Here is a 23,707-nt window from a genome sequence, read left to right as displayed (position 1 = left end):
GAGCCTTTACATGCTTAACCCAACTGTAGTGCCTGTTTCTCATTTACATTTGAAAATAAGAAATAATGTTCCCACAAAAAATGCTGGGACAATATATTTACCAGGAAAACGTGAACCCACTATTTTATATTGCAGCTAATGTCATTTCGAATGGAATGAAATAAAATGATGAGATTGGAAATGAGACAATGTTTCATCCCTGGGAAAGAGTATGTACTCGTGGAGCAGTCTTGGGTACTAGCTACATAAGCACACTGGATAATAAATCAGGCACCCTCAGGAGAGACCACACAAGTTTTTTTGGGGTGGACATTTAATGTGTTGCAGAGTGGCTGGCTCATCCTCTTATTATTGTGATCAGCCAGCCCTGACCATACGCTGTATGGTTTTAATACCTTCTACTGCTTTTCCTTGTTGTGTATGTTTTCCCCATTTTCTGTTCGGTCCATTCGTTTTATTTTTAGGTGTGGTGTTGGGTGTTTTTGTACTTTGAGCCTTGCGTGCGCCAGGAACAAGGGACTGATGACCCTATAGTTTGGTCCCTTTATACCCCAAGGCAAGATGACCAAATGTAGGGAAAAGATGACCACCAATACTAACAAATGCAAAAGAAAGTGCGACAGAAAAAGGAGGGAGGGTAGTGACCTCAGAGAGAAGGTCAAATGTCCACCCTTAGGTGGTACGATAATAATAATAATAATAAAATAAAGGGACCCTCACGAATAAAATTTAAAACTAAATCTGCTGTTGAGGCATTGTTGCCCAACACTGAAAGTAGCGTGCTGCGAAGATTAAAAGTTCACCGCAGAGTGGATAAAAGTGGGCAGTCCAGCAAAACGTGGACGACAGTCGTATGTGAGCCACAGTGACACCGAGGTGGGTCCTCACGACAGAGGAGGTACCTGTGTGTGAGCCACGTATGTCCAAAGCGGACCCAGCAGAGAACCACAGAGTCCCTCCAAGAGGACCACATGGAGATCTTCCACACATTCGTAGTCTCCTTAAGGGCACGCAGTTTGTTGTGCGTACTGAGATTATGCCATTCCGTCTCCCAAAGCTGAAAAACCTTAGAGCATAATAATGATCGCAGGTCAGTTGAAGGGATGCCGATCTCTGGGGGAGGTTTCTTTGTAGCCTGTTTGGCTAGCCTGCCAGCAAGTTCATTTCCTGAGATTCCATCGCAATAGGAAATTTTGGACAAAAATTGGGAGCGGGCCCCGGAGACCCCACTCATATATTGTGGCAAGGATACGATGTCGCCAGGCCGTGTCTTAAGGTTTTCGTAAACCAAAAAGGTGGCAACCAGGTGTTGCCATCTGGAAAAGGCTGTTCGGATGGCAGACTCAAAAGAAACTACATTATCAATGGAAGAGCAGCCATGACGGAAACCGTCCTGGCATGGAGCCAATAGGCCACGTGACTACAGAACCCAACACAACCACCGACTTTCCATACATTATAACAGCTTACAAAGAATGTTGGTGAGGCTGATGGGCTGGTAGCTATCCACATTAAGTGGGTTTTTACCAGGTTTGAGCACTGGAATAATGGTGCTCTCGCCATTGGGATGGAAGGACACCATCGCACCAGATGCAGTTGCAGATGACGAGGAGATGTTGCTTGTATTCAGATGAGAGATGTTTGATCATCTGACTGTGGATTTGATCTGGCCCAGGAGCTGCGTCTGGGAAATGTGCAAGGACGCTGGGGAGCTCCCACTCAATAAATGGAGCATTACAGGGTTCACTGTGACATTGAGTGTACGAGAGGGCTTTCCTTTCCATCCATCATTTGAGGGTGCAAAATGCTGGGGGATAATTCTTTGACGCGGAGGCTCGAGCATACTGCTCAGCAAAGTGCTCGGCAATTGCATTTGTGTCGGTAGATAACACGCAATTTATGCTAAAACTGGGAACACCTGTTGGGGTCTGGTACACAAAAACCATGTCTGATTGCCCAGGCTTGGGAAGGTGAATAATGGCACCCAGTGGTCGACACATACCTCTCCCAACACTCCTGTTTCCATCGTTTTATGAGCTGGTGAACGTGGACACGGAGCTATTCAAAAGCTATTAGTTGCTCTACGGTAGAGTGCCGCTTAAGTCGCTGTAGAGCTCGCCGATGCTCTTTAAGGTGAGGTTTACTATATTTTGGATCAAAAGATCTAATTTTTTAAAATTGCATTTTTGGATGCATAAAAGTGTTTAGAATCCACCCCTGAAACGGTTTTTCCGAATACGGAATGGAAATGTTTGTTATTCGCGGCTGAACAAAAAAATTCACCTGGCTGAAATTGGCCTTTTTCATGCACCAGTTCTTTTTGGGAATATCAACTTTATAGCCGCGAAAAATTATTCTATGTGCTTGACCATGACTAAAACCCACTTGAACGATCGATAGATGGCGCTGCGTGTTTACTTCATTTACCGACCATCAGTAAATATTGCGATATAGATTCCTACATAAGATTCACTTCTTGGATCAGTTTAGTCTGTGTTCCTGGCGTGTAAACAATGAGGCAAATGCTGCAAAAACCCGGGAGACACCATCGCTCAATTGAGAGGCCGAGGAAATTCAACAGGAACCAGCACACGGCTGAGCATGAGACTACATTCACGAGCACATCTGCAAAAAAGCTGAAATTCACCGACTACGATGACAATGAGACTGATCCTGGATTTTCTTACGCGACACTGGACTTTTTGGCAGTCTTCAACTTTTATCAACAATATTAAAGTGCAAGATTTGCAACGATGACATCAAATTCACCCAGACCACTGAACGAGCCCTTGGTTTGACCATAAAATGCAAGTGTCCCGTACGTCATGTCAAATCATCTCCAACAGTGAACGAGTCATATGAAATTAATCGTCGCCTTACATTCGTTATGCGTCTGTTAGGACAAGGTATGCACGGCGTGAATTTATTTTGTTGGCTCACGGATGTGTCAGTTGGCTTCTCTACTACTCTGTACTACAGTTGCCAAGAAAATGTTTACGTTACTGCGAAGGCTATATTTGAGGTTTTTCTAACGAGAGCAGTATCTGAGGAAGTTGAACTAAATGGACAGATGGGTAAGCAACAAACGCATTTATCACTCTCAGGCGATGGATCATGGAAGAAGCATGGCTTTCCCTCGTTGTTCGGAATAACTTCGGTAATCGGCAAATATTCCAAGAAAGTATTACATTGTCAAGAAAAGTCATCGCTCTGTCAGAGTAGTTGTGATAAGAGAGCGTGTGATAAGAGAGCATCACTAGATCCCTAGGAGTTTGAAAAATAATACGAGTCTCATGAAGAACAATGCAGCGCGAATCATTCCGGAAGTGCAGGCAAAATGGAGGTCGACGCCGTGAAGGAGACGTTTTGTCGTTCGGAAGAGTTATTCGGCGTAAAGTACAAGTACTATATTGGGGACAGCAATACAAAAACTTTCAAAGGCCTCATTGATTTGAACCAGTACCCAGAAGTGATCATCGAGAAGAAAGAATGCGTAAGACACAGAGAAAAGAATGTGCACACGGCTTAGAAATGCGAAGAGACAAAACAAAGGCATAGGAGGAAAAGGACAAGGGAAGCTTACTGATAAAGTGATCAAGGAGCTTACGACATACTATGGCTTGGCAATCCGACGGCATTCCAATTCAGTGGAACAGATGAAGAAGGCACTTTGGGCAACGTATTTCCACAAGTGATCGACAGATGACCACACACAACACCAAAATTGTCCAGCTGGGGAAACTAGTTGGTGCAAGTGGCGCATTGCAGAGGCTACCGGACATCTGGACAAATATCAACACGACCAGCCACTCTCCAAAGAAGTTAAAAAAGTGATTCATCCGATCCACGAGGCGCTTTCGGAAGACTAGTTATTGTACCGGTGCTTGGGAGGAAACACAGAAAATTCAAATTAAAGTTTGAACGCGTGTGTTTGAAAGTTTGCCCCCAAGCATTTGCATTCTGGTGTGAAGACTGGAGATTGCGACTCTCCTGGCAGTGAGCAGCTTCAACAAAGGGTATTCAGCAATTCTGAAGACCATGACAACGATGGACGTCACCCTGGGACACTATTCGACGCAGTTCGCCAAGCCTTCGGACTACCACCAGATTCAAGTGGCCGAAAACCGCCTGTCACCAGCCGTACGAGAGGATCTGGAGCAGCGCAGGATGGCCCAGATCAAGCAGAATGTCCTCTATGAGGAAGAGGAAGGATTAGTTTATGGACCCGGGATAGCAGAGTGATCATAAGTTGCATTATATTGCATTTATATGTAGTCAAAACTTCAAATGCGTTTTTCTCGAAATTACTTTTTTTTATATCGCGCAGTATGGTAACTTCAAATCTACTGAACCGATTGGCATGATTCTTTGTTTCCAACGAAGCTAACTAAATTGTCTGGAAGTTGTTCCAATTTTATTCCAATACATCAACTATAAATATTTTTACTTTGACGACGAAGTCAAAAAATCAATGACAACCCCCCCCCCCCCCTCCACCTCAAATAGCCGCCATTTCGTTCCCTATGGTACCAATAGCTTAAGCGAGGTACAACTCCTAAAGAATCTTATATACTTCACTAACGTCAACTCAATTTTGATTTAAGACGAGCCGGCTGACCTGTGGCATACCGTGCGTGGAGGTCTACATCGAAATTTTGTATCGTTCCGGCGGCACTTCCGCCTTTGCTCTTCGACATATCCAGTTTGTAGAGGAAATATCAACAAACATTTAGACCACATTTGATACTGATATCTATAACATCCCGAGAAAAATATTCTCAAAGAACATGATTTTTTTTCGGGCCAAAGATAATAAACCTTTCCTTAATGGCTCAGAGATTTACGGCAACCACCAAGGTACTGGCTTTCGTCGGGGGCACCCTAAAGAACAAGGGATCGTGTTTTCCGCAGCAGAAACAATCGTCCTAGTGAGCTGCTCAACTACCACATCGATGATACCATGTGGGGGGGGATTCAACAGTGACAGCAGAGGTGAAAGCTTCCCAGTCTGCCTTGTCTAAAGCCTCTTGGTAGACAGCCGGGGGAGTGACAGGAAGATTGGAAAGTGGTCACTACCACACAAGTCATCGTGGGCTCTCCAGTGGATGACGGGAGAAGTCCTGGGCTGCTGAAGGATAAATCAATGGCCGACTAAGTGTCACGAGCCACACTGAAATGTGTGGAGGCCCCAGTATTTAAGAGGCAGAGTTCGAGTTGAGACAAGAAAGTTTCGATATCACTACCTCGGCCAGTAAGCATGGTGGCACCCAAGAAGAGGTTATGGGTGTTAAAATGTCTCAAAAGTAGGAAAGGTTTAGTGAGTCAATGAATTGGGGCAGCCAATGCGTTCAGGAATACTGCACCATCTGGAGGAAGGGCAGGGGTCCGCATAGCCAGGAACCAGGTTTCCTGGAGGGCAATGGAGAAAGCAGGTGTAAAGCTTAACAGTTGCCTTAGCTCAGCCAGGAGGTGGAAAAAACCGTCACTATCCCACTGGAGGACGACATTTTCATGAGGCTGGGAAAGTATGAAGCATGCAAGAAGGCAGGTTACACCTCAGGGTCACCTCCTGCCACCGACTGAGTATTTTTACCCATTCCTATTGTGGATGAGGTGTCAGTGAGGTCCAGGTCCTCAGGGGACGCTGAGATCTACACCACATACACAGATACGGAATTGGTAGGTAGTGCTGCTGTTGGGGCCACTGAAGGGTCCCTTTTCTTAGCAGACACTCTGCTTGCCCTCTTGCTTCTCTTTGGGGGCTTGCTGGGAAGACTTCCCTGAGGTAGCTTCAGGCACAGCAGAAGACCGGGAATCTCTTCATTCAGCAGCTTTAGGCTCCTTTAGTCACTGGTGAGTGTCCACTGTGACATAGTGGAAACCTTGGAAAAGAGGGTCCCAAAGGACCTCTTCCACACGAGAGGAGCCGGAGGAGGCTGTTGCTTCTGTGGCTGGGGGGAGGGGACTGATTTCCCCTGCATTTGGAGGGCCTTGCTCCTGAAGTAGGTACTTTGGGAGCAACATAAGGAGATTTGCCCCCTACCACCAAGGGGGCAGATGTATCTTGGAGGCTCATTGGGCCCACTGTTCGTAGCACAGAGTGTGGTACGACTGGTACTAGTGATGGCAATGGTAATGTAGCTGCAGCATACGTTGACGTCAACCAAACGTTGTGTAATCATTCAAATTTACGTTTAGCCTCTTGGTAAGTCAACTGATCCAGGGTCTTGTACTCCAAGATTTTCCGCTCCTTTTGGAGTACTGTGCAGTCTGGCAAGCATGGGGAGTGCTGCTCTCCGCAGCTGATACAAGTGGGAGGAGACGCACAGGGAGTATCTGGATGCAGTGGAAATCCGCAGTCTCGATATGTGGCATTGGAAGTGCAGCACAAAGACACGTGCCCGAAATTCCATCCCTTACAGCACCGCATAGGGGGAGGGATGTATGGTTTAACGTCACAGTGGTAAACTATCAACCTGACCTTTTCAGGCAAAGAATCACCCTCAAAGGCCAAGATGAAGGTATTGGCAGAAACCTGTTGTTTTTGTGCCCCTGTACACACACTGGATGAAATGAACACCCTGCTGTTCTAGATGGGCGCAGAGCTCGTCATCAGACTGCAAGGGGAGGTCGTGATGGAAAATAATCCCCTGGACCGTGTTGAGGCTTTTATGGTGAGTGACAAACAGGAATATCACCCGGCCAGTCACAATCAAAAACGCTCGGGATTGGGCTGAGAAGCTGTCTCAATCAAGACTGCACTGCTTCTCATCTTTGACAGTGTTGTCCCTTCCCCAAACTTACCCTCAAGATGTTCAACAAAAAATAGGTATAAAGGAGTCCCTGTCCATTCTGCTATAGACTAAATACCAAGGCAAATATGGCTGTCTTCTTTCTTTAGCCCTACGTTCCTCTCATGGTGTAGCAAAGCAGAGAAACAATTTAGGGCCATACCTGTCAGTACTGTACTCGATCTTTCCCTTCTTAGAGACTGCTGGCGCCGTATGGTTACCAGCAAGAGGTGACTTAGTCCGCTTCATTACCGGGTCATCTGCCCTGATGCCACCCACTCCGATCAGGGGCTCTCCCCACAGGTGCCACCCAGCCACAGCAAAGGCCAACCGGCATGATGGCCATTGCCGGGAGTCCTGATGGCCCAGGAAGACAGGCATCTACTCCTTGGCGTATGTGGGGAGTTTACAGCTCAGGCATCAGCAGTGCAATCCCTGTGTTGTCAGGGTGCTACCACCAAATGGGTAGATGAATGCCCCACCACAACGGAATGGCTATCGTGCTGGATATTGGGCGCAGAGAAATCCAATACTGTCATGGGGGTGAAACAACAGGAGACAACAGAAGAAGATGACATATCCCGGGAAGTGAATAGTTGAATTGCAGGTGGAGATGCAAATCCATGGCAACAGGTTCAAGAGATCGAATCTAGGGGCACTATGGATAACTCGTGCACCACCTAAGTTGTCCTTCCTCATATGGCCCGAACTTCTGTAGGATTTGGAAAGTGGCAGGTCAACCAGTCAACCATAGAATGGGACCTGAACTTGGAGGGTCGAAAAATGTTAAGACTCCTTTTAGTCGCCTCTTATGACATGCCTATTCTAACCCCTGGACCTGCAGGGGGTAGGAGATTGTAGAAATGAGGACCAAGTCCATAAGAATGACAAATTAACCTTGTGTCACTAGATTGTTTCGACAATCATGCTGTTGGGAAACATAATTTGGAATATGCCTTGAGTTTCCAGAATTTGGTACTGAAGATTGATGCATGATGATATGATGCATATAATTTCAGATTTTACTGTCTCATCAGTACCAAAAGAATGTTTCAATGAGTTTGTTTTGGAGCACACTTCAAGTGAAGTTCTCAAGGTTGTAGCAGGACCAAGTGACGTTAATTTGTTATTGCCATTCACATTCTGTTCAGAAGAAACCTGTGACTGTGTGGCACCACTACAGCAAAAGGTAACCTGTTAGGTTGCCCTGGAACTAATTACTGAACCAATGCTGAATGTCTCTTTCCTCTTTCACACGTTTTTATATATGAAATGCAACTGGCACTAATGTCAATATCACATTTGCACAAAATACACCTTGCTTTAAAGTTATTACTTTCTCTTGGTCAAACAGAAACTCTCCAAGTCTTCCGAGTTGTCCTATCCGAGTTGTCCTAGTGAAGCCATTTGTCTTTGCACCTGCATTTTCCAGGCATCTTTAAAAATTTACGAGTCCACTACTTCAATTTTAAGTATCAAACTAAAAATAAGGCCATTAGCAACAGGTTTATAAAAGATTATATACACAGAAACCTGTTAACAGCACTGCACGTAGATGATCAGTGGGCGATTAGTGGAAGGGTTGGAGGAACTGAGGTTCAAACTTTCACCCACTCAAGAACAAAACAATGTACATGACCGCAAATTCCATTTTAATTAAGCGAGGTAAGCCTTTTATCCTGGAATAAATACAAATGACCCCCTTCAAATTGCATTCTTACTGAATGCCTAACTTAAGTATGAGAAGGTTGCAACTGCAGTAGCAGAGGCTTTGCTAACACAGATTGCACAGGTGTATACAAAGTCCCCTACAGATAAAGACTTGAGAGTTCTGTTAAATGGACTGCTGGATACAGCAGTTTTGTGGGTAGTACTATCTTGCTACCCCTTCTAGAACAGCACTTGACTGACACACAACACAAAATTCATGGATTCCCACTCCATTTCATTGACTTTTCACTAATGTCATAACCATCTGTTCATTTTCACTAGTTTTTCACGACTTTCCCAACTTTGCTGACCTGTAGATACCCTAGTACTGTTACACTCACAAAAATGCATATACACAAAACAGAAAGTAAAAAAATAACAAACAAACAAATTAACCCAGTCAATCTATAAAACAGTATACTTCATGTAGCCAATACCTGTAACAAGAACTCTGTACTGCGATCTGCGAGCTGGAGGCCCTCGCCCACGGCCACCTCTCTCACCCATTCCACCACCGCCTCGACCATTGCCACGGAAAGTCCCAGGACCACCACCACGGGGAAATTCTACTCTCAGACGGTATCCGTCATAATCATAACCATCCCTTGCGTGGACTGCATCCTCAGCATCCCTGAACAGTGAAAAAACATTAGCCTGAAAATATGACAATAACTAATGAACACAAAAGAATGAAAAATGAGACAACAAACAAAAAAGTTAAAATAATATGGTTTCAATTTGAAATAGTCCCAAAACCGAACTCTCAAAAAGTACAGATCTCTTCTGGTAGATTTTCGGCATGTAATTTTTACCTGGCAACCCACTTTCTTTCATTCAGGCCAGTGACAATCCTCAAATGACTTGACAGCTGAGCTGATTAACTGTTAGACTGGCACCTTAAAGACATGTAATTGTTATGCTGGACCAATCCTTAAACTAAATTACCTTAAGCTTTAGCAATGTAAAAAAAATATGAAGTCATTTTCTAGCTCATACTGTACATTAAGCTGTGTACTTCCATAAACAGACCGAGCGACCAGCCATCACACACTGAGGAAAGAGTACAATTTCAACATTGTCGTGGTTTGCCAACATTGACAACTGTGCAGTGTAAGCCCCCTTAATGCCACAACTACCTACAGTGAACAGATATATACAAGTGTCAGCTACTATGAAAAATTTAAACATTGTTTATGGGCCATACACAGATATGGTGCGCGCAAAATGCCGTGGCTGCGAGATGTGCTGTTGGCTGGGGAAGTGTGGGAAGAGCGGTGGCAGCGGGGCATGGGGGGGATCCACTCTGAGTGCTGTAGGGGAAAGGCCGAAGGGAAGTGCCGTTCCAAACTGAAGCCTGCACTCAAATTTTTGGTAAATATTAAGCAGGGAACCTCCATGCCCACACTTGCATTCTGACCATTCAGAAAGATCTGTCAGCTCTTCTTTGGTTAGCCTAAAAAAAAAATTCCACTGAAAACACAGCGATTTATTTTCGCCTGGATTGTCATCCACTTGTGACTTTCAGAGAAGAATCACCAGCAGAGAATTTTCACAGCAAAACCTATGCATTTCTATTGTTGCCATGTTAAAATTTGCTTCTTTTGCCAAAACTAAGTGGAGTTTACACTGTCTCACCGCACTAACATGTTGTGCAGACGCAATTGTGAGATAATTCTGAAACAGTAGTTTATTAAGTGAGGAACTGAGGAAAAGTAGGGTCAGCATCTTATGAAAAAGCAGATCCTCTGTACAAAATAACCATGTAATGACTTCACTTACGTTGTTCCAAAACCCATAGCATTTCTCGTTTCACCAGCTATTGACAGCTTTCAGAAATTATATTCTTTCATCGAAAAAATCTGTTGTTATTGGAATAAAATGGTAGACAATGAAGCTTTGCTTAGTAACAATGTGGTAGAATACTGTCCTCTTTGTGTGCCATCCTTTCCCAAAATCTCATTTAGATATCTGCAACCATTTATGAAATATGAAGTGGACATTTCACACTGGCTTTATCACTGGCAGAGTGTGATTACAAACGAGTGCATTAAATCAGATCAATTTTCTCGAGATTGATGACAGATACAGACCTCCAACCAAGTACAAAGAAAAATTCAGTATGTTAGCTAAATTTCATATGCAAAACACACAGTGTAATATGCACCAGACAAACAATCATAACGACCCCTATTCTTCATTGCAAACTTTTTCAAATTTCGCACAGTGTCTTACTTGTATGTAAATATGACCAGTAACGAAATTATGGGCACATCATAGGGAACCTGACATACAAAGCTACAAGTAAAGGAAAAGTGAATTTCTTTTTACTGAATATTTTCTGTAAAATCATATGAGAAAGAGTGCAAGGCGTGTGCAACGATTCTGTCAGTGCTGACCAGCCGAATGGTGACAAATGCTTGTCAGCCTACCATTCTGAACAAATGAGTGGACTCACCCAGCTCTGGACGAATCCTGGTCACTGTGCATTGGCCACCATATCTCGTGCAACCTAAACTCTAGACACAACGAGCAAGTCAACCTCCCTTTTCCAAATGGGCAGCACCCAGCCCCTTCAGTTGCTTATCAGATATCACCAACTAGACATAAATGTTCACTAATGTTAACTCAATCTTACACAGCCTGGCTTGGCACTCTTCAAGAACAGGTTGTGTAGGGACAATTGTTACTACTGCTGCAGTCTTCAGTCCAAAGATTTGTCTGATACAGCTTGCCAAGCTGGTCTATCCTGTGCAGGCCACCACACCTCTGCAAAGTTACCGCAACCGAAATCAATTTGAACTTGCTTACAGTTTTCAAGCCTGTCTCCCTACAAAATTCTTACCCTATAGGCTTATCTACATTATCTAATAAGACGAATTCCTGATGCCTCAGGATTTGTCTGCGGTAACAATCTCCTTTTAGTCAACATGTGATTGTTTTTCTCACAATTTGATTCAGTGCCACATCATTATTTATTCAATCTACCATCCTAATCTTCAGCATTGTTCTGTAGCAGCACATTTCAAAGGTTGTAGTTTTTTTATGTAAACTGTTTTATCATATAAACTACACTTCTGAAGAAGGCTACACTTCACAGACAGTAATACAGTCAAGTATGTGAAATTATGTGTAATGTCATTAAATTCATGCCAGAAAAGGTGGAGAGAATCAGCATTTCCCCCAACTACCAACAACAAAAGACTACATTATAGCTTGTTTACAAGTAGTTGATAGATGATATCCGTCACTTGCCACTATAGTGTTGCCACATCGGCCACCAGTTACCGCGCTCGGTTATACATAACACACAAACACAGCAACTCACTTCACAAATGCTGCTAATGTGTAACACACAGCAATTTTTGAAGTGGAAGCAATGGTAGAAAAGTGACTTGCTCTACTGACAGCTGGTTTTAAGTTACCGAAGACTAAATTGCGGCATTGGATTTGTTTCGTAGCCCTGAATTTAAACTTATGCACTAGGCTAACCACAACCTTGAAATGTGTTATGTATCTGAGAAAGCAGTGGTCAACAATCTGTGGAGAACTACAATAGCAATCGCGTTTTTCATGGCTATTAAAGCTAACCTATACGAGTAAACACCAGAAGTTTACCTGAAACTATCCTCTCACTGGCTCCATGAACTGCCATGTTACCAACCAATGAGCAGTCTTCATTGCCACATTGCCACGGCTATTACATCATGGTGGATATTTCCCATCCCTGAAGACCTTACTCAGAACATACTTGTCTAGGGCATACTGAACGATGCCTTTGAATTTTTTCCATTCTGAAATTTGTATCCTGTCACCCTTGCTGTGCAAATATATCTCCCTACCTTTCTTAACATTCCTTGTAGGACCCGTCTCATAGATGCTGATCACTGATACCTTCCTCTACATTAACTGATTCGATAAGTCCAGGTCTATTTGTGCCAAACCCATGTTTCAAGACCCAAACACATCAAAAAGAATGTCACACAAGGAATTGGAAGTTAACTGATCAATTTTTGTGGCAGTTCGGCATTGCCGAACTGTTCAAGTGTGACGTTGAATGCTCTGATTGGAGGAAATCAGCTCCAATATGACTATAGTCACGGCAACCTCTGAAGGAACTATGGGAAATATGGCAATGGTTTCAAAACTCAATTATTACTGGGAAAAATAATCATGAAAAACAGCAGCAACAATGTGCCACATTTTCAGCACTAAACAAGGACAGTGGAAGGTGTCAAAAGTCACCTTTCAACTTTTATTTGCGCAATGATGAATTCAGTTTTCAGCATCTTTCCATCACACTTCGCAAAATTCCCTCAGTTGTTCTATTCCAGGAACAGTGTATTTCAATTTTATGAATTTTCACGATTTCATGGGCGTTTCATTAAGTATACCTAGAAAAGAAGGCAGGGTCAACTGACAACTGGCGTAATTTCATTTTAGAATATTGCTGTTCTCATAATTACTCTCACTGCATTTTGCTTTGGTCAACAATCACTGCTTTGAATGATATTAACACTGGAACTCACTGAGACATTAAAAGTGTGTGCTGAACTAAAGTAGTGCTTGACAGTTCAATTGGTGGAGTACATGGTAAGAAAGCCACTGAGAAGGAGTTACCATCATTAGATGTCTCCCCATCCCATTTCTTTCCACAATAGTCTCAGGCAGGAGCCAACTGGCACAACAGTAAAGATGTCAGTAATACGCCACTGCCTGGAAGACAGGCTGCTTTTAACATTCTGAAGGAGATAAGAGGGCCCACTGCATATGTCTGTCATCACTACCTTCTAAGTTTTCTGATGAATCGATGCCACATATCGTAACAAATGTACAGAATCAAAAATTAGGAATGAAATTAAAAAAATCAAATGGAGGAATTGAAGACAATGATTGGCATCATGAACGGCAGAAGGTCCTTTTCTGTGGAAAAGGGGTATTCCTTGGATGACCTTATATCGAGTTCTTGGGGGTGGAATGCCTAAGATTTTCATTACTTGATCCAGGAATCGGTAACCATTTGAATTTGACACAAATTGCAATCATGTAAAAGTCTCAATCACACAAATCTTTAATTAAATTATATGAGTTTCGAAAAATCATCCTAAGACATATGTTGCGGGGCAATGTACAGAAATTATGAAATGTAAGTAACACATACCTGTACAAGACATGCTTGTTACAAATACTGTGTGTGCAATATTTAAATACTTACATGAAGAATACAAGTTAGCCTGTTTAATAATATCCTTTTTTCCCTGCATTAACACTTGGAAGATATGTAAAATAACACTATTTCTCTCATGTTACATCATACAGAACACTTTTTATCACATGTGTTCTGTAACTTCATGAAGTATTTTACTTACTGGTGAAGCACCAAAACATAGTGACATCCTATGTATACGAATCTCATGTAGTTGAACAGCTCTCACCTACTGTGTTCCTGTTATATTTCAATTTTGTCCACGAACTCAAGTTTGTTGAGCCTAAAATTATACATGCAATTAAGTACTAAAAAATCGTGATCACAGCATGTTACAATCATGTATTATACTGGTTTGTGTCACATATTTCGTAATTTCTGTACACTGTCCCACAGCTTATGTCTGACAATTTTTTGAAACACACAACATTTAATAAAGAATTGTATAATCAACACTTTTCCATAACTGCAATTTGCCTCAGATACTACGAGGCTATTACGAGCTCAACGCCCTGCAGACAAGTTCGCTCTTCTTTCTGAAATATGGTACAAGTTCAAGCAAATGTCTCCATAGCTATCAGCCTGGTGAAATTTTTACAATTGAAAGCAACCACGTTGGTTTTTGTTTTATGGACACTATGTTCTGTGCTTACGTAATACTGAATACATCAAAGGCTATAAAAACTCTTAGAAGTTTCAAATGTAAACAAGCTCAGTAAACATAGGCAAAGAAAGCCAACATTCTGTATCAATTTTAAGTAGTTACTTCCACACAAACCAAGATGCAGGTTAATCCAATTTATGTCAAACAAACTGACAAATACAGACTCAAGTTTTGGATAGCTGCAGGCATGGCATCCAAGTACATCTACAATGCTTTCCCATGCCTCAGTATGAAGGAAGGTCAACCAGACAACCAAGTATTTGAAAAGCGTAATGTAACTGGATTGATAAAAAAATCTACTCACCAAGTGGCGACAGAACGTGCGCATAAAAGGAGGTTATAATCACCCAAAACAGAGGTGGAAGTGGGATGACAAAAAATAGACAAATAAAAAAATGAAAGATGTAGGATACTAAAATGGAGTGAAGAACAGAATAGTTACTGTGAAGGAATGCTGAGACAGAAGAAATTAATATAAAGTAAGGCCAGGAGGGTGGCGAGAACCAAGAAAATGATGTAACACTGTTTTCAATGTTACAGTGGGAAAGTATGTCTTTCTATCCTTCATGTTGCCATTTCACATTACTTCAGCTTGCAGAACAACTTAACAGGAGAAAATGTTGTTAATGACAACAATGAATAACATTCGCTAAGAATCCCCAAATGCATGAAAAACAATTCTGACTTACATTAAACCATCTCTACACAAAGACTTAAGTCACAGAGCACCCTGGAAGTATACCAAGGGAAGAAGGAACCAGAAACTTACGTTCTATAGTGACGAAATATTGCACAGACATTGTTGAGCAAATGTTTCATTAATATCCAATTAAGGTGGCTTGCTGGAGATGTCTTTAACGGCATCTTAGAAATGGCAGCAATAAATGTGTGCATCATTTACAATCAAATAATGAAAAATAAACTGATAAGGGACACGTCCATTCTTCAGCCGGTAGATGAAATCACAAACAAGAAACAACAAAGAGTGGGACAGGAACAAGCAAGCTAAATGAACAAAGAAGTTGCCATAGAATAAAACATTTCAAAGATGTGATAAGTGTCAAACTGGAACAATAATTTTGTTGTGGGTCAATAGCCCGGTGAAATTATTTCAACTGGGCGCCTAGCATTTGAAACTGGAATGAGCAAAGGAAAAAAGGCCAATGGCACTTTTGAGAAATGCAAAAAAGCTGTCTATGGAAAGTGTGTGGAAAGACCGCGAAGCTGCTCAAACTGTGATATCAAAGACTGGAAACAATTAAGTGAAATAAATCAAGAAATGTAAGGAGCTTCAGAAACACATCACATTTGGTTTGCAGCCGCTCAGGAAGAATCTGCAGGACAATGTGGATAAAACATGGATACATTACTATACTCCTGACACCAAACAACATTCTAAACAATGGGCTACCAAGGGACAATCTGCACCAAAAAGGCGAAGACCATTCCTTCAGCAGGAAAGATTATGGCGCAATGGATAATTCTCATCGACTATCTGGAAAAGGGTAAAACTATTACAGGTGCATATTATTCATCGTTATTGGACCATTTGAAAACCGAGCTGCAAGAAAAATGCCGGTTATTGGACCGCGAAAAATCCTTTTCCATCACGACAATGCACCAGCACACACCCCAGCAGATGTGGTCACAAAATTAATGGAATTAGGATTCCAACTCATTTCACATCCCCCCCTATTCTCCAGACTTGGCTCCCTCTGACTATTATTTGATCCCCAATTTGAAGAAATGGCTGGCGGGACAAAGATTTTTTTCAAACGAGAAGGTGACTGCAGCAACTAATAGCTATTTCACAGACTTGGAAAATTCCTAAAAACGCCCCTCGTACTTTAACCCAACTTGTGGATTTTACACTAAACTCATTAAGAGTCAAGTGACCACTTTTGCCTTTTTCTAAAGGAATCACACTTTGCACTCATCTAGTGTTACACAAAATAAATCAACCTAATCATTCTCCCGAGTTTTTCCCGGTGTTTACAATGCAAGTACCTTCAAATATCCCACTCCATAATTGTCACTTGTTTACGTAACCAAAAAATTTCAGCCATTTCCGTTCAGTGATGAAACAACTGAGTAATTAACATAAAACTAGACTGAAATGTGTTTTTCCTTAGAGTAGGGTTTGAGAACATTATGTGGTTAAATTTCTTGAGGCCTGGGATCCCTAAGTGTCATATTGGCAGAAGTCATTATTTACAAGTCTGAATCATTTTTGTCACTAGTGGTTTGTAACGTCACATGCCATAGCCAAACTACCAATTTCTATAGGGCCATATAACAATCTTAAAAGCCATTATCTTTTACAAAGTGTTGTATTGTTGGGGGGGGGGGGGGGGCGCTCTGTTTCAATCAGTATGTTTTCTGTTACAGTTTTTATAGGGGAAATTTTGAAGATACATGAAGACTGTTTGTGGATGGAAAAGCTTTGTTTCATTACAGACAATGTGTTGCACTCGAGAGCTGAGGGACAACTGTGAGCCCACTGAATACAATCAGTACAATTTGATTGTGTTGATTGGTTGGGTTGTTGCGGGTCATCTGTCCTTTGGTAAAGAGAATTCATCTGGAGTTAGTGACGTTAACCGTAAATTCCACCGAATTCTGAAAATGGTGGTAAAATAAAGGCATTGAAAGCAACATTGATGCCAGACCTGAGAAATCACTTAAAGAGAATCAATCACGAACCAGAGTAGTAGTCTTCCATGCTCACCAGTAGCAAGTGAAGCCCCATGGCAAAGCACATTTTCACTCAACTTAAAAACTGATTAGTTCATTTATCACTTATGTTAGTAGATTTTGCTATTCGCTGCCAGTATCATCAATAGAATTATTCCCCATTTGCCTCTGCTCCACCTATATAATTTACTTACTGTGCTGTGTGTCTCAATGGCACTATAAGCTTTCAATGTTGGACAATGGTCATAATAATGTGGTTCAACTATGTAAATTCTGCAAGTCCATTGTAAGCAAGAGTTTGATGCTGACATGAGAGCTTGAAATGCTATTGACAACAACAAAGCAAGCCCAGCGAAGGTGACGCACTTTCCAACGTTTCCGAGCCTGTCATTGGAGTGCTTAAATGAATTTCCCAAGCCTCACATTGGACTGTACAGGAAATTCTCCTGAACCTCAGTGGGCTGCCTAGTAAATCCAAATATGGAGTGACATCAACAAAATCACCCTTTTATCAGTGTCACAACAGTTCATATTTTGCATCAACTTCTTAAATGAAGATGCCAGGGAAAGTGTACTGTTGCCCCAAAAGAGAATGCTTCATGAACTGGCAGTTTTCAAGAATATGCTGATCATGGATCCATCAAGCACCCCACAGAATAAGTGATGAGGTCCAAAGGATGCATCAAAGATCTTTCATGAAATTTCAAGAATGTTACTAACTCATCGGCTGTTGCAATAAATGTGTGGATGATGATGAAAACCTTTCTCCTTGGCCTAGCCTACAGTAGAGTCAGCAAAAGAAGACCACAGAATATGGCAATGTCCTTTGTGCAGGTACTTCACATGTTTACCTAAACAAGTAATTTTGCATGTCTCTATGGCAATGTCTCATTACTGTCACAGCTCTGTAAACGACTACTGGTTTTGCCTGCAGCCATCCGCAATTTGCAGTGGAAAGCTGGCAACAGTACAGATGATTCTATCTGAGCCTATTTTAAAAAATGGTATTCGTCAAGTTCTGGTGACAAATTAGATGGTATTAGAACTGATTTTCTTTTGAACACTGCAGTCGGCCTTTGTAGTAATTTCTTGACAGTTCCATCAACAGTCACAAGCAGGTTTATCATGAATGGAACCAAAAAAGTTCCATTCAGCTTTTATACAGAAATCTTGGAAACCACAACACGTTTCTCTAATTCTGTCACCAACAGCTTCGCAAAGTTTACCAGTTCTTTCACAAAAATGTGGAGTTTAAAAATATCGTAATAAACAAAAACAGTGCATGTGTGTTAACATAAGGACACAGTTGGTGTAAGTGCACTGTTTCTGTTGCAATGTGTGTTCGTTGCTATTTGGGGAAAAATGAGTCATTAGTTGCAGCTGTGTGTTTTAATGTACTCTTTTAACAAAGAAATTCCATGTAGCGTGTCAAAAAATAAAAGAGCAACCCTAGATTTTACTTGCTCTCTTGACACAAAAATATGAACTACTACTTTGTCATGCCTTAAGCTATTATTTACAACACACACGCTTTTGAATGGCATGTGTTCATACTCAAGCAAATGAATCACTATGTGACAGACAGTAGCTGTAGTCTGATTAAAATTACTTGATAGTTGACACTTCATAGGCTGAAGCTGGTTACCTCCAATCAGAGCACTCAACATCATGCCCCAACCGTTCACCATTTCCGAACTCCCACAACTGAATCCTGGACCTGGTCTTTTAACTTTTTATTTCATCACACACACACACACACACACACACACACACACACACACACACACACACACACAACTATGCTAGCAATATACACATCACTAACCAAACGCTACTATATCTTTCCACAATAGACACGATTCAGTGGCATATATACAGTTGTTACAATCACAGATACCAGCTTACATTAGAAAAGTTTCGCATGACATTATGCGTAGGCAAATTTGGGATAGGGTGCAATTCATCACTGCTACGAGAATATGAGTCATACATATAACAAACTCAAGCATGTTAGTGCAGTAGCGTAGTGGTTAGCACACTATTTTTTGTGTAGAATGTCTTAGGTTCAAAACTCATAAAGGACAGCAAGATTTCTTTATTTCAAAATCTAATCAAAAGACCATTATTTTTTTTATTCAATTAATTGATTGAATTTTTTTTAATACTTTGTCCCATCAGTTCCATTACCGTATTGACTTCTTTATTTGCCCTTATCTTCCTAGCATTCTATTTTCATTTGGGATCTGTTACTATCATCCATAATCTATAACCACATGCCAAATGGTACTGCTCATTGGTTGGTAAAGCAGCAGTTCGTGTAGCCAGTGTACAGACGGCTTCAGGTAACCAATGTATGATATCAAGAAATTACAGTTCTTTTGTAGCACTGAATCTGAATTTTTTCTGTCTTTAGTTTGCTCCTAGAGGTTAGCTTTAATCGTCATGAACAAAGAGCCGCTCTCATTTCCGTCATACCTCAGAGCAGCCACTTCCAACATTCCTCTGCATTACACATTAAAAGCATTTGTTAAGTGACCTGCCGTTTTCTGTGTCACTTGTAACCAACTGGTAGCCAGTAGCCGATGCGGCAACACTGTAGTGGCAAGTGACAGACGTCAACTATCAAGTACTTTTAATCAGACTATAGATTATTTCACACTGAAAACTGGCATGGAATTATTATTATTATTATTATTATTATTATTATTATTATTATTACCTTCTTTCCTTTCTAAAACGTTAAGTCTGGTGACACAGACCTTGATCAAGCGTGACTTTCTTTTAACTGTACGGTATATGTTACATTGCATTTAGGAACTTTGGGGTAATTGAACATGTATCAATAATTACAGATTTCTGTAGTTGTATATATACGTTTGGATGTAGCTGTATTGTGTTTATGTACTGGTGGATATTGTGTGGTAAGACTCCTGTAGTTGATAGTATAATTGGTATAATGTCAACTTGATCGTGATGCCACATGTCCTTGACTTCCTCAGCCAGTTGGATGTATTTTTCAATTTTTTTCTCCTGTTTTCTTCTGTATATTTGTTGTATTGGGTAAGGATATTTCAATTAGTTGTGTTAATTTCTTCTTTTTATTGATGAGTATGATGTCAGGTTCGTTATGTGGTGGTGTTTTTATCTGTTATAATGGTTCTGTTCCAGTATAATTTGTATTCATCATTCTCCAGTACATTTTGTGGTGCATACTTTTATGTGGGAACGTGTTGTTTTATTAGTTTATGTTGTATGGCTAGTAGTTGATGTATTTTTTGCAACATTATCGTGTCTTCTGGTGTATTCTGTATTTGCTAGTATTGTACATCTGCTTGTGATGTGATCTACTGTTTCTATTTATTGTTTGCAAAGTCTGCATTTATCTGTTATGGTATTTGGATCTTTAATAATATGCTTGCTGTAATATCTGGTGTTTATTGTTTGATCCTGTATTGCAATCATGAATCCTTCCGTCACACTGTATATATTGCCTTTTCTTAGCCATGTGTTGGATGCGTCTTGATCGATGTGTGGCTGTGTTAGATGATACGGGTGCTTGCCATGTAGTGTTTTCTTTTTCCAATTTACTTTCTTCGTATCTGTTGATGTTATGTGATCTAAAGGGTTGTAGAAGTGGTTATGAAATTGCAGTGGTGTAGCCAATGTATTTATATGAGTGATTGCTTTGTATATTTTGCTAGTTTCTGCTCGTTCTATAAAGAATTTTCTTAATTTGTCTACCTGTCCATAATGTACGTTTGTTTTAGGTCGATAAATCCCCTTCCTCCTTCCTTTCTGCTTAATGTGAATCTTTCTGTCGCTGAATGTATGTGATGTATTCTGTATTTGTGGCATTGTGATCGTGTAAGTGTATTGAGTGCTTCTAGGTCTGTGTTACTCCATTTCATTTCACTACTCCAAATGAGTAGGTCAATATTGGTATAGCATAAGTATTTATAGCTTTTGTCTTGTTTCTTGCTGTCAATTCTGTTTTCAGTATTTTTGTTAGTCTTTGTCTATATTTTTCTTTTAGTTCTTCTTTAATATTTGTATTATCTATTCCTATTTTTTGTCAGTATCCTAGATATTTATAGGCATCCGTTTTTTCCATCGCTTCTATGCAGTCTCTGTGGTTATCCAATACGTAATCTTCTTGTTTAGTGTGTTTTCCCTTGACTATGCTATTTTTCTTACATTTGTCTGTTCCAAAAGCCATATTTATATCATTGCTGAATACTACTGTTATCTTTAGTAATTGGTTGAGTTGTTGATTTGTTGCTGCCAGTGGTTTTAGATCATCCATGTATAGCAAATGTGTGATTTTGTGTTGGTATGTTCCAGTAATATTATATCCATAATTTGTATTATTTATCATGTTGGATAGTGGGGTTCGGAGCAAGGCAGAACCAGAAAGGACCTAATGAGTCTCCTTGGTATATTCCACACTTAATCTGTATTGTCTGTGATGTGATATTATTTGAATTTGTTTGGATAATAAGTGTGGTTTTCCAATTTTACATTACTATGTTTAGGAACTGTATCAATTTAAGATCTTCTTTGTATATTTCCAATATTTGTAGTAACCATGAGTGGGGTACACTATCAAAAGCTTTTCGGTAATCAATGTATGCGTAGTGTAGCGACCTTTGTTTAGTTTTAGATTGATATGTCTCCTCTGCATCTATTATCAGTTGCTCTTTACATCCTCGTGCCCCTTTACAACAGCCTTTTTGTTCTTCATTTATAATTTTGTTCTGTGTTGTATGTGTCATTAATTTCTGTGTAATGACTGAAGTTAATATTTTGTATATTGTTGGTAGGCATGTTATGGGGCGATATTTTGCTGGGTTTGCTGTGTGTGCTTGATCTTTAGGTTTCATATAAGTTATTACATGTGTGAGTGTTTCAGGGAATGTGTATGGGCCTGCAATGTAACTGTTAAATAATTTGGTTAGATGTGAATGTGTTGAGGTGAACTTCTTTAGCCAGAAATTTGCTATTTTATCTTTTCCAGAGGCTTTCCAATTGTGCGTAGAATTAATTGCTCAGGTGACTTCATGTTGCAAAATTATCACTTCAGGCATTTGTGGTATCATCTTGTATGTGTCTGTTTCTGCTTGAATCTACCGTGCATGCCTGTTATGTTGTACCGGGTTTGACCATATGTTGCTCCAGAAGTGTTCCATGTCTGTTGTGTTTGCTGGGTTGTCTATTTTAATGTGTGTGTTGTCTGATAAAATTTCTTTTGGTTTGTGTTGAATGTTTGGTTTTGTTTCCTTCTATTTTCACCTTTTTTGTATCTTCTAAGTTGTTTGGTCAATGCTTGTAATTTCTGCTTCTTTTCATCTAATTGCTCTATCGTTTCTTGTTGTGAGATTTTACCTAACCTTTTTCGTTTTTTGTCTGATATTTCATTTCTTATAAATTGTGTTAGCTGTCCGATGTCTTTTCTCAGTTTTTCTATTCTGATCTGTAGCCTGTGTTGCCATACTGGTTTTGCAGGTTTCTTCTGTGTGTTGGTTTGTTCTGATCTCTGCCTAGTGCGTATATTTAGTGTAAGGAGTGCTCCTATATAAACCAGTAGTCTTAACTCTTCCATAGTTGTATTTACATTTATTTTGTTGTGTATGATTGTGTTGATAGATGTTGTTTCGACTTGTGGGTTATTTGGTGGTCTATGTAAGAATGGTCTAATGTCTGTATTTGTGTCTTTGTATTCTATATAGGTTAGCTGAAATTTTTCTTCTATATCTAACATGTGTGTCACTTCATGTTCTATTTGTGCTTGTTCTGGTGGCCGCCTTAAGATTTCGTTTTCCTCTGATTGTTTAATTGATGTGTGGTGTTCTTTGTTTGCTCTGGGATGTGAGTTCATTACTGTATTTTCTTCTGATTATTATTATTATTATTATTAGGGGGTGAGGGGCACTCAATATCATGGTCATCAGCAAGCTGACGAAAAGTCAGCATGCCAATGTCACGGGTGGTGATGAAGGCTATCCCCACAGGCAAAGCAGTTTATAATGTATTGAAGTCTGCCTCCCTTCCCCACCAGTTTAGGGGTGTGGCCTGACAGTTCACAAAATTTCTCCACTCTTGTAAGACTGGAATCAGTATCAGCACCGATGGAGAGCAGATCTCCAACAAGATTGAGGGCTATCCGAGTATCAGTATATAGAAAACACAGTCAAAATTTGCTGAACTGAAAGAGCATACCACAAACTTCACAGAGTGGAGGATCCTTCCACCGGAAGAGAAAGCCATGTGTTAAAGGGCAACAGCCAATGCGCAGTCTGGTAAGCACAATGCCCTTCCAGTGGTGAGATTGACATTAAGTCCACCATGTCTGTGTCGTCAATTTCAGCGACCGTGATTTGTTTTTTGTCACCTGCAACCATTCAGTCGCCCACAAAAGCATGATGTGTGTGTCAGAAAATGTGATGATGGCTTGTAATGGGATGGGACATTGATGGATAGCAACATCCCGACATGCTTCCTTGGCAGCTTTGCTGACCATGTCGTTTCCCTGTATCCTGATGTGGCCAGGTACCCAGCAAAAGATAACCTCCTTGCCAAGGTGTTGGAGGCACTAAAGAGTCATGGATGAGCTGAATCAGCTGGTCTACTGTATACATTTGGTGAAGT

At 40.8% G+C, this 23,707-nt stretch overlaps 1 protein-coding gene across 1 annotated transcript in view; it reads right to left on the bottom strand.

Annotated features, from left to right (window-relative positions):
- LOC126100131 (serine/arginine-rich splicing factor 1A) overlaps positions 1–23,707 on the bottom strand; it is a 79,496-nt gene that overhangs the window by 33,326 nt on the left and 22,463 nt on the right. Inside the window, exon 2 of the mRNA XM_049910665.1 lies at positions 8,939–9,132. Within this exon, the coding sequence (XP_049766622.1) occupies positions 8,939–9,132 (194 nt within the window). The remainder of the gene's footprint in view (positions 1–8,938; positions 9,133–23,707) is intronic.

Source organism: Schistocerca cancellata, chromosome 9 (assembly GCF_023864275.1).
Source record: "Schistocerca cancellata isolate TAMUIC-IGC-003103 chromosome 9, iqSchCanc2.1, whole genome shotgun sequence".
In the NCBI taxonomy this organism is placed as follows: domain Eukaryota; kingdom Metazoa; phylum Arthropoda; class Insecta; order Orthoptera; family Acrididae; genus Schistocerca; species Schistocerca cancellata.
This window is presented reverse-complemented; position numbering and strand designations above follow the sequence as displayed.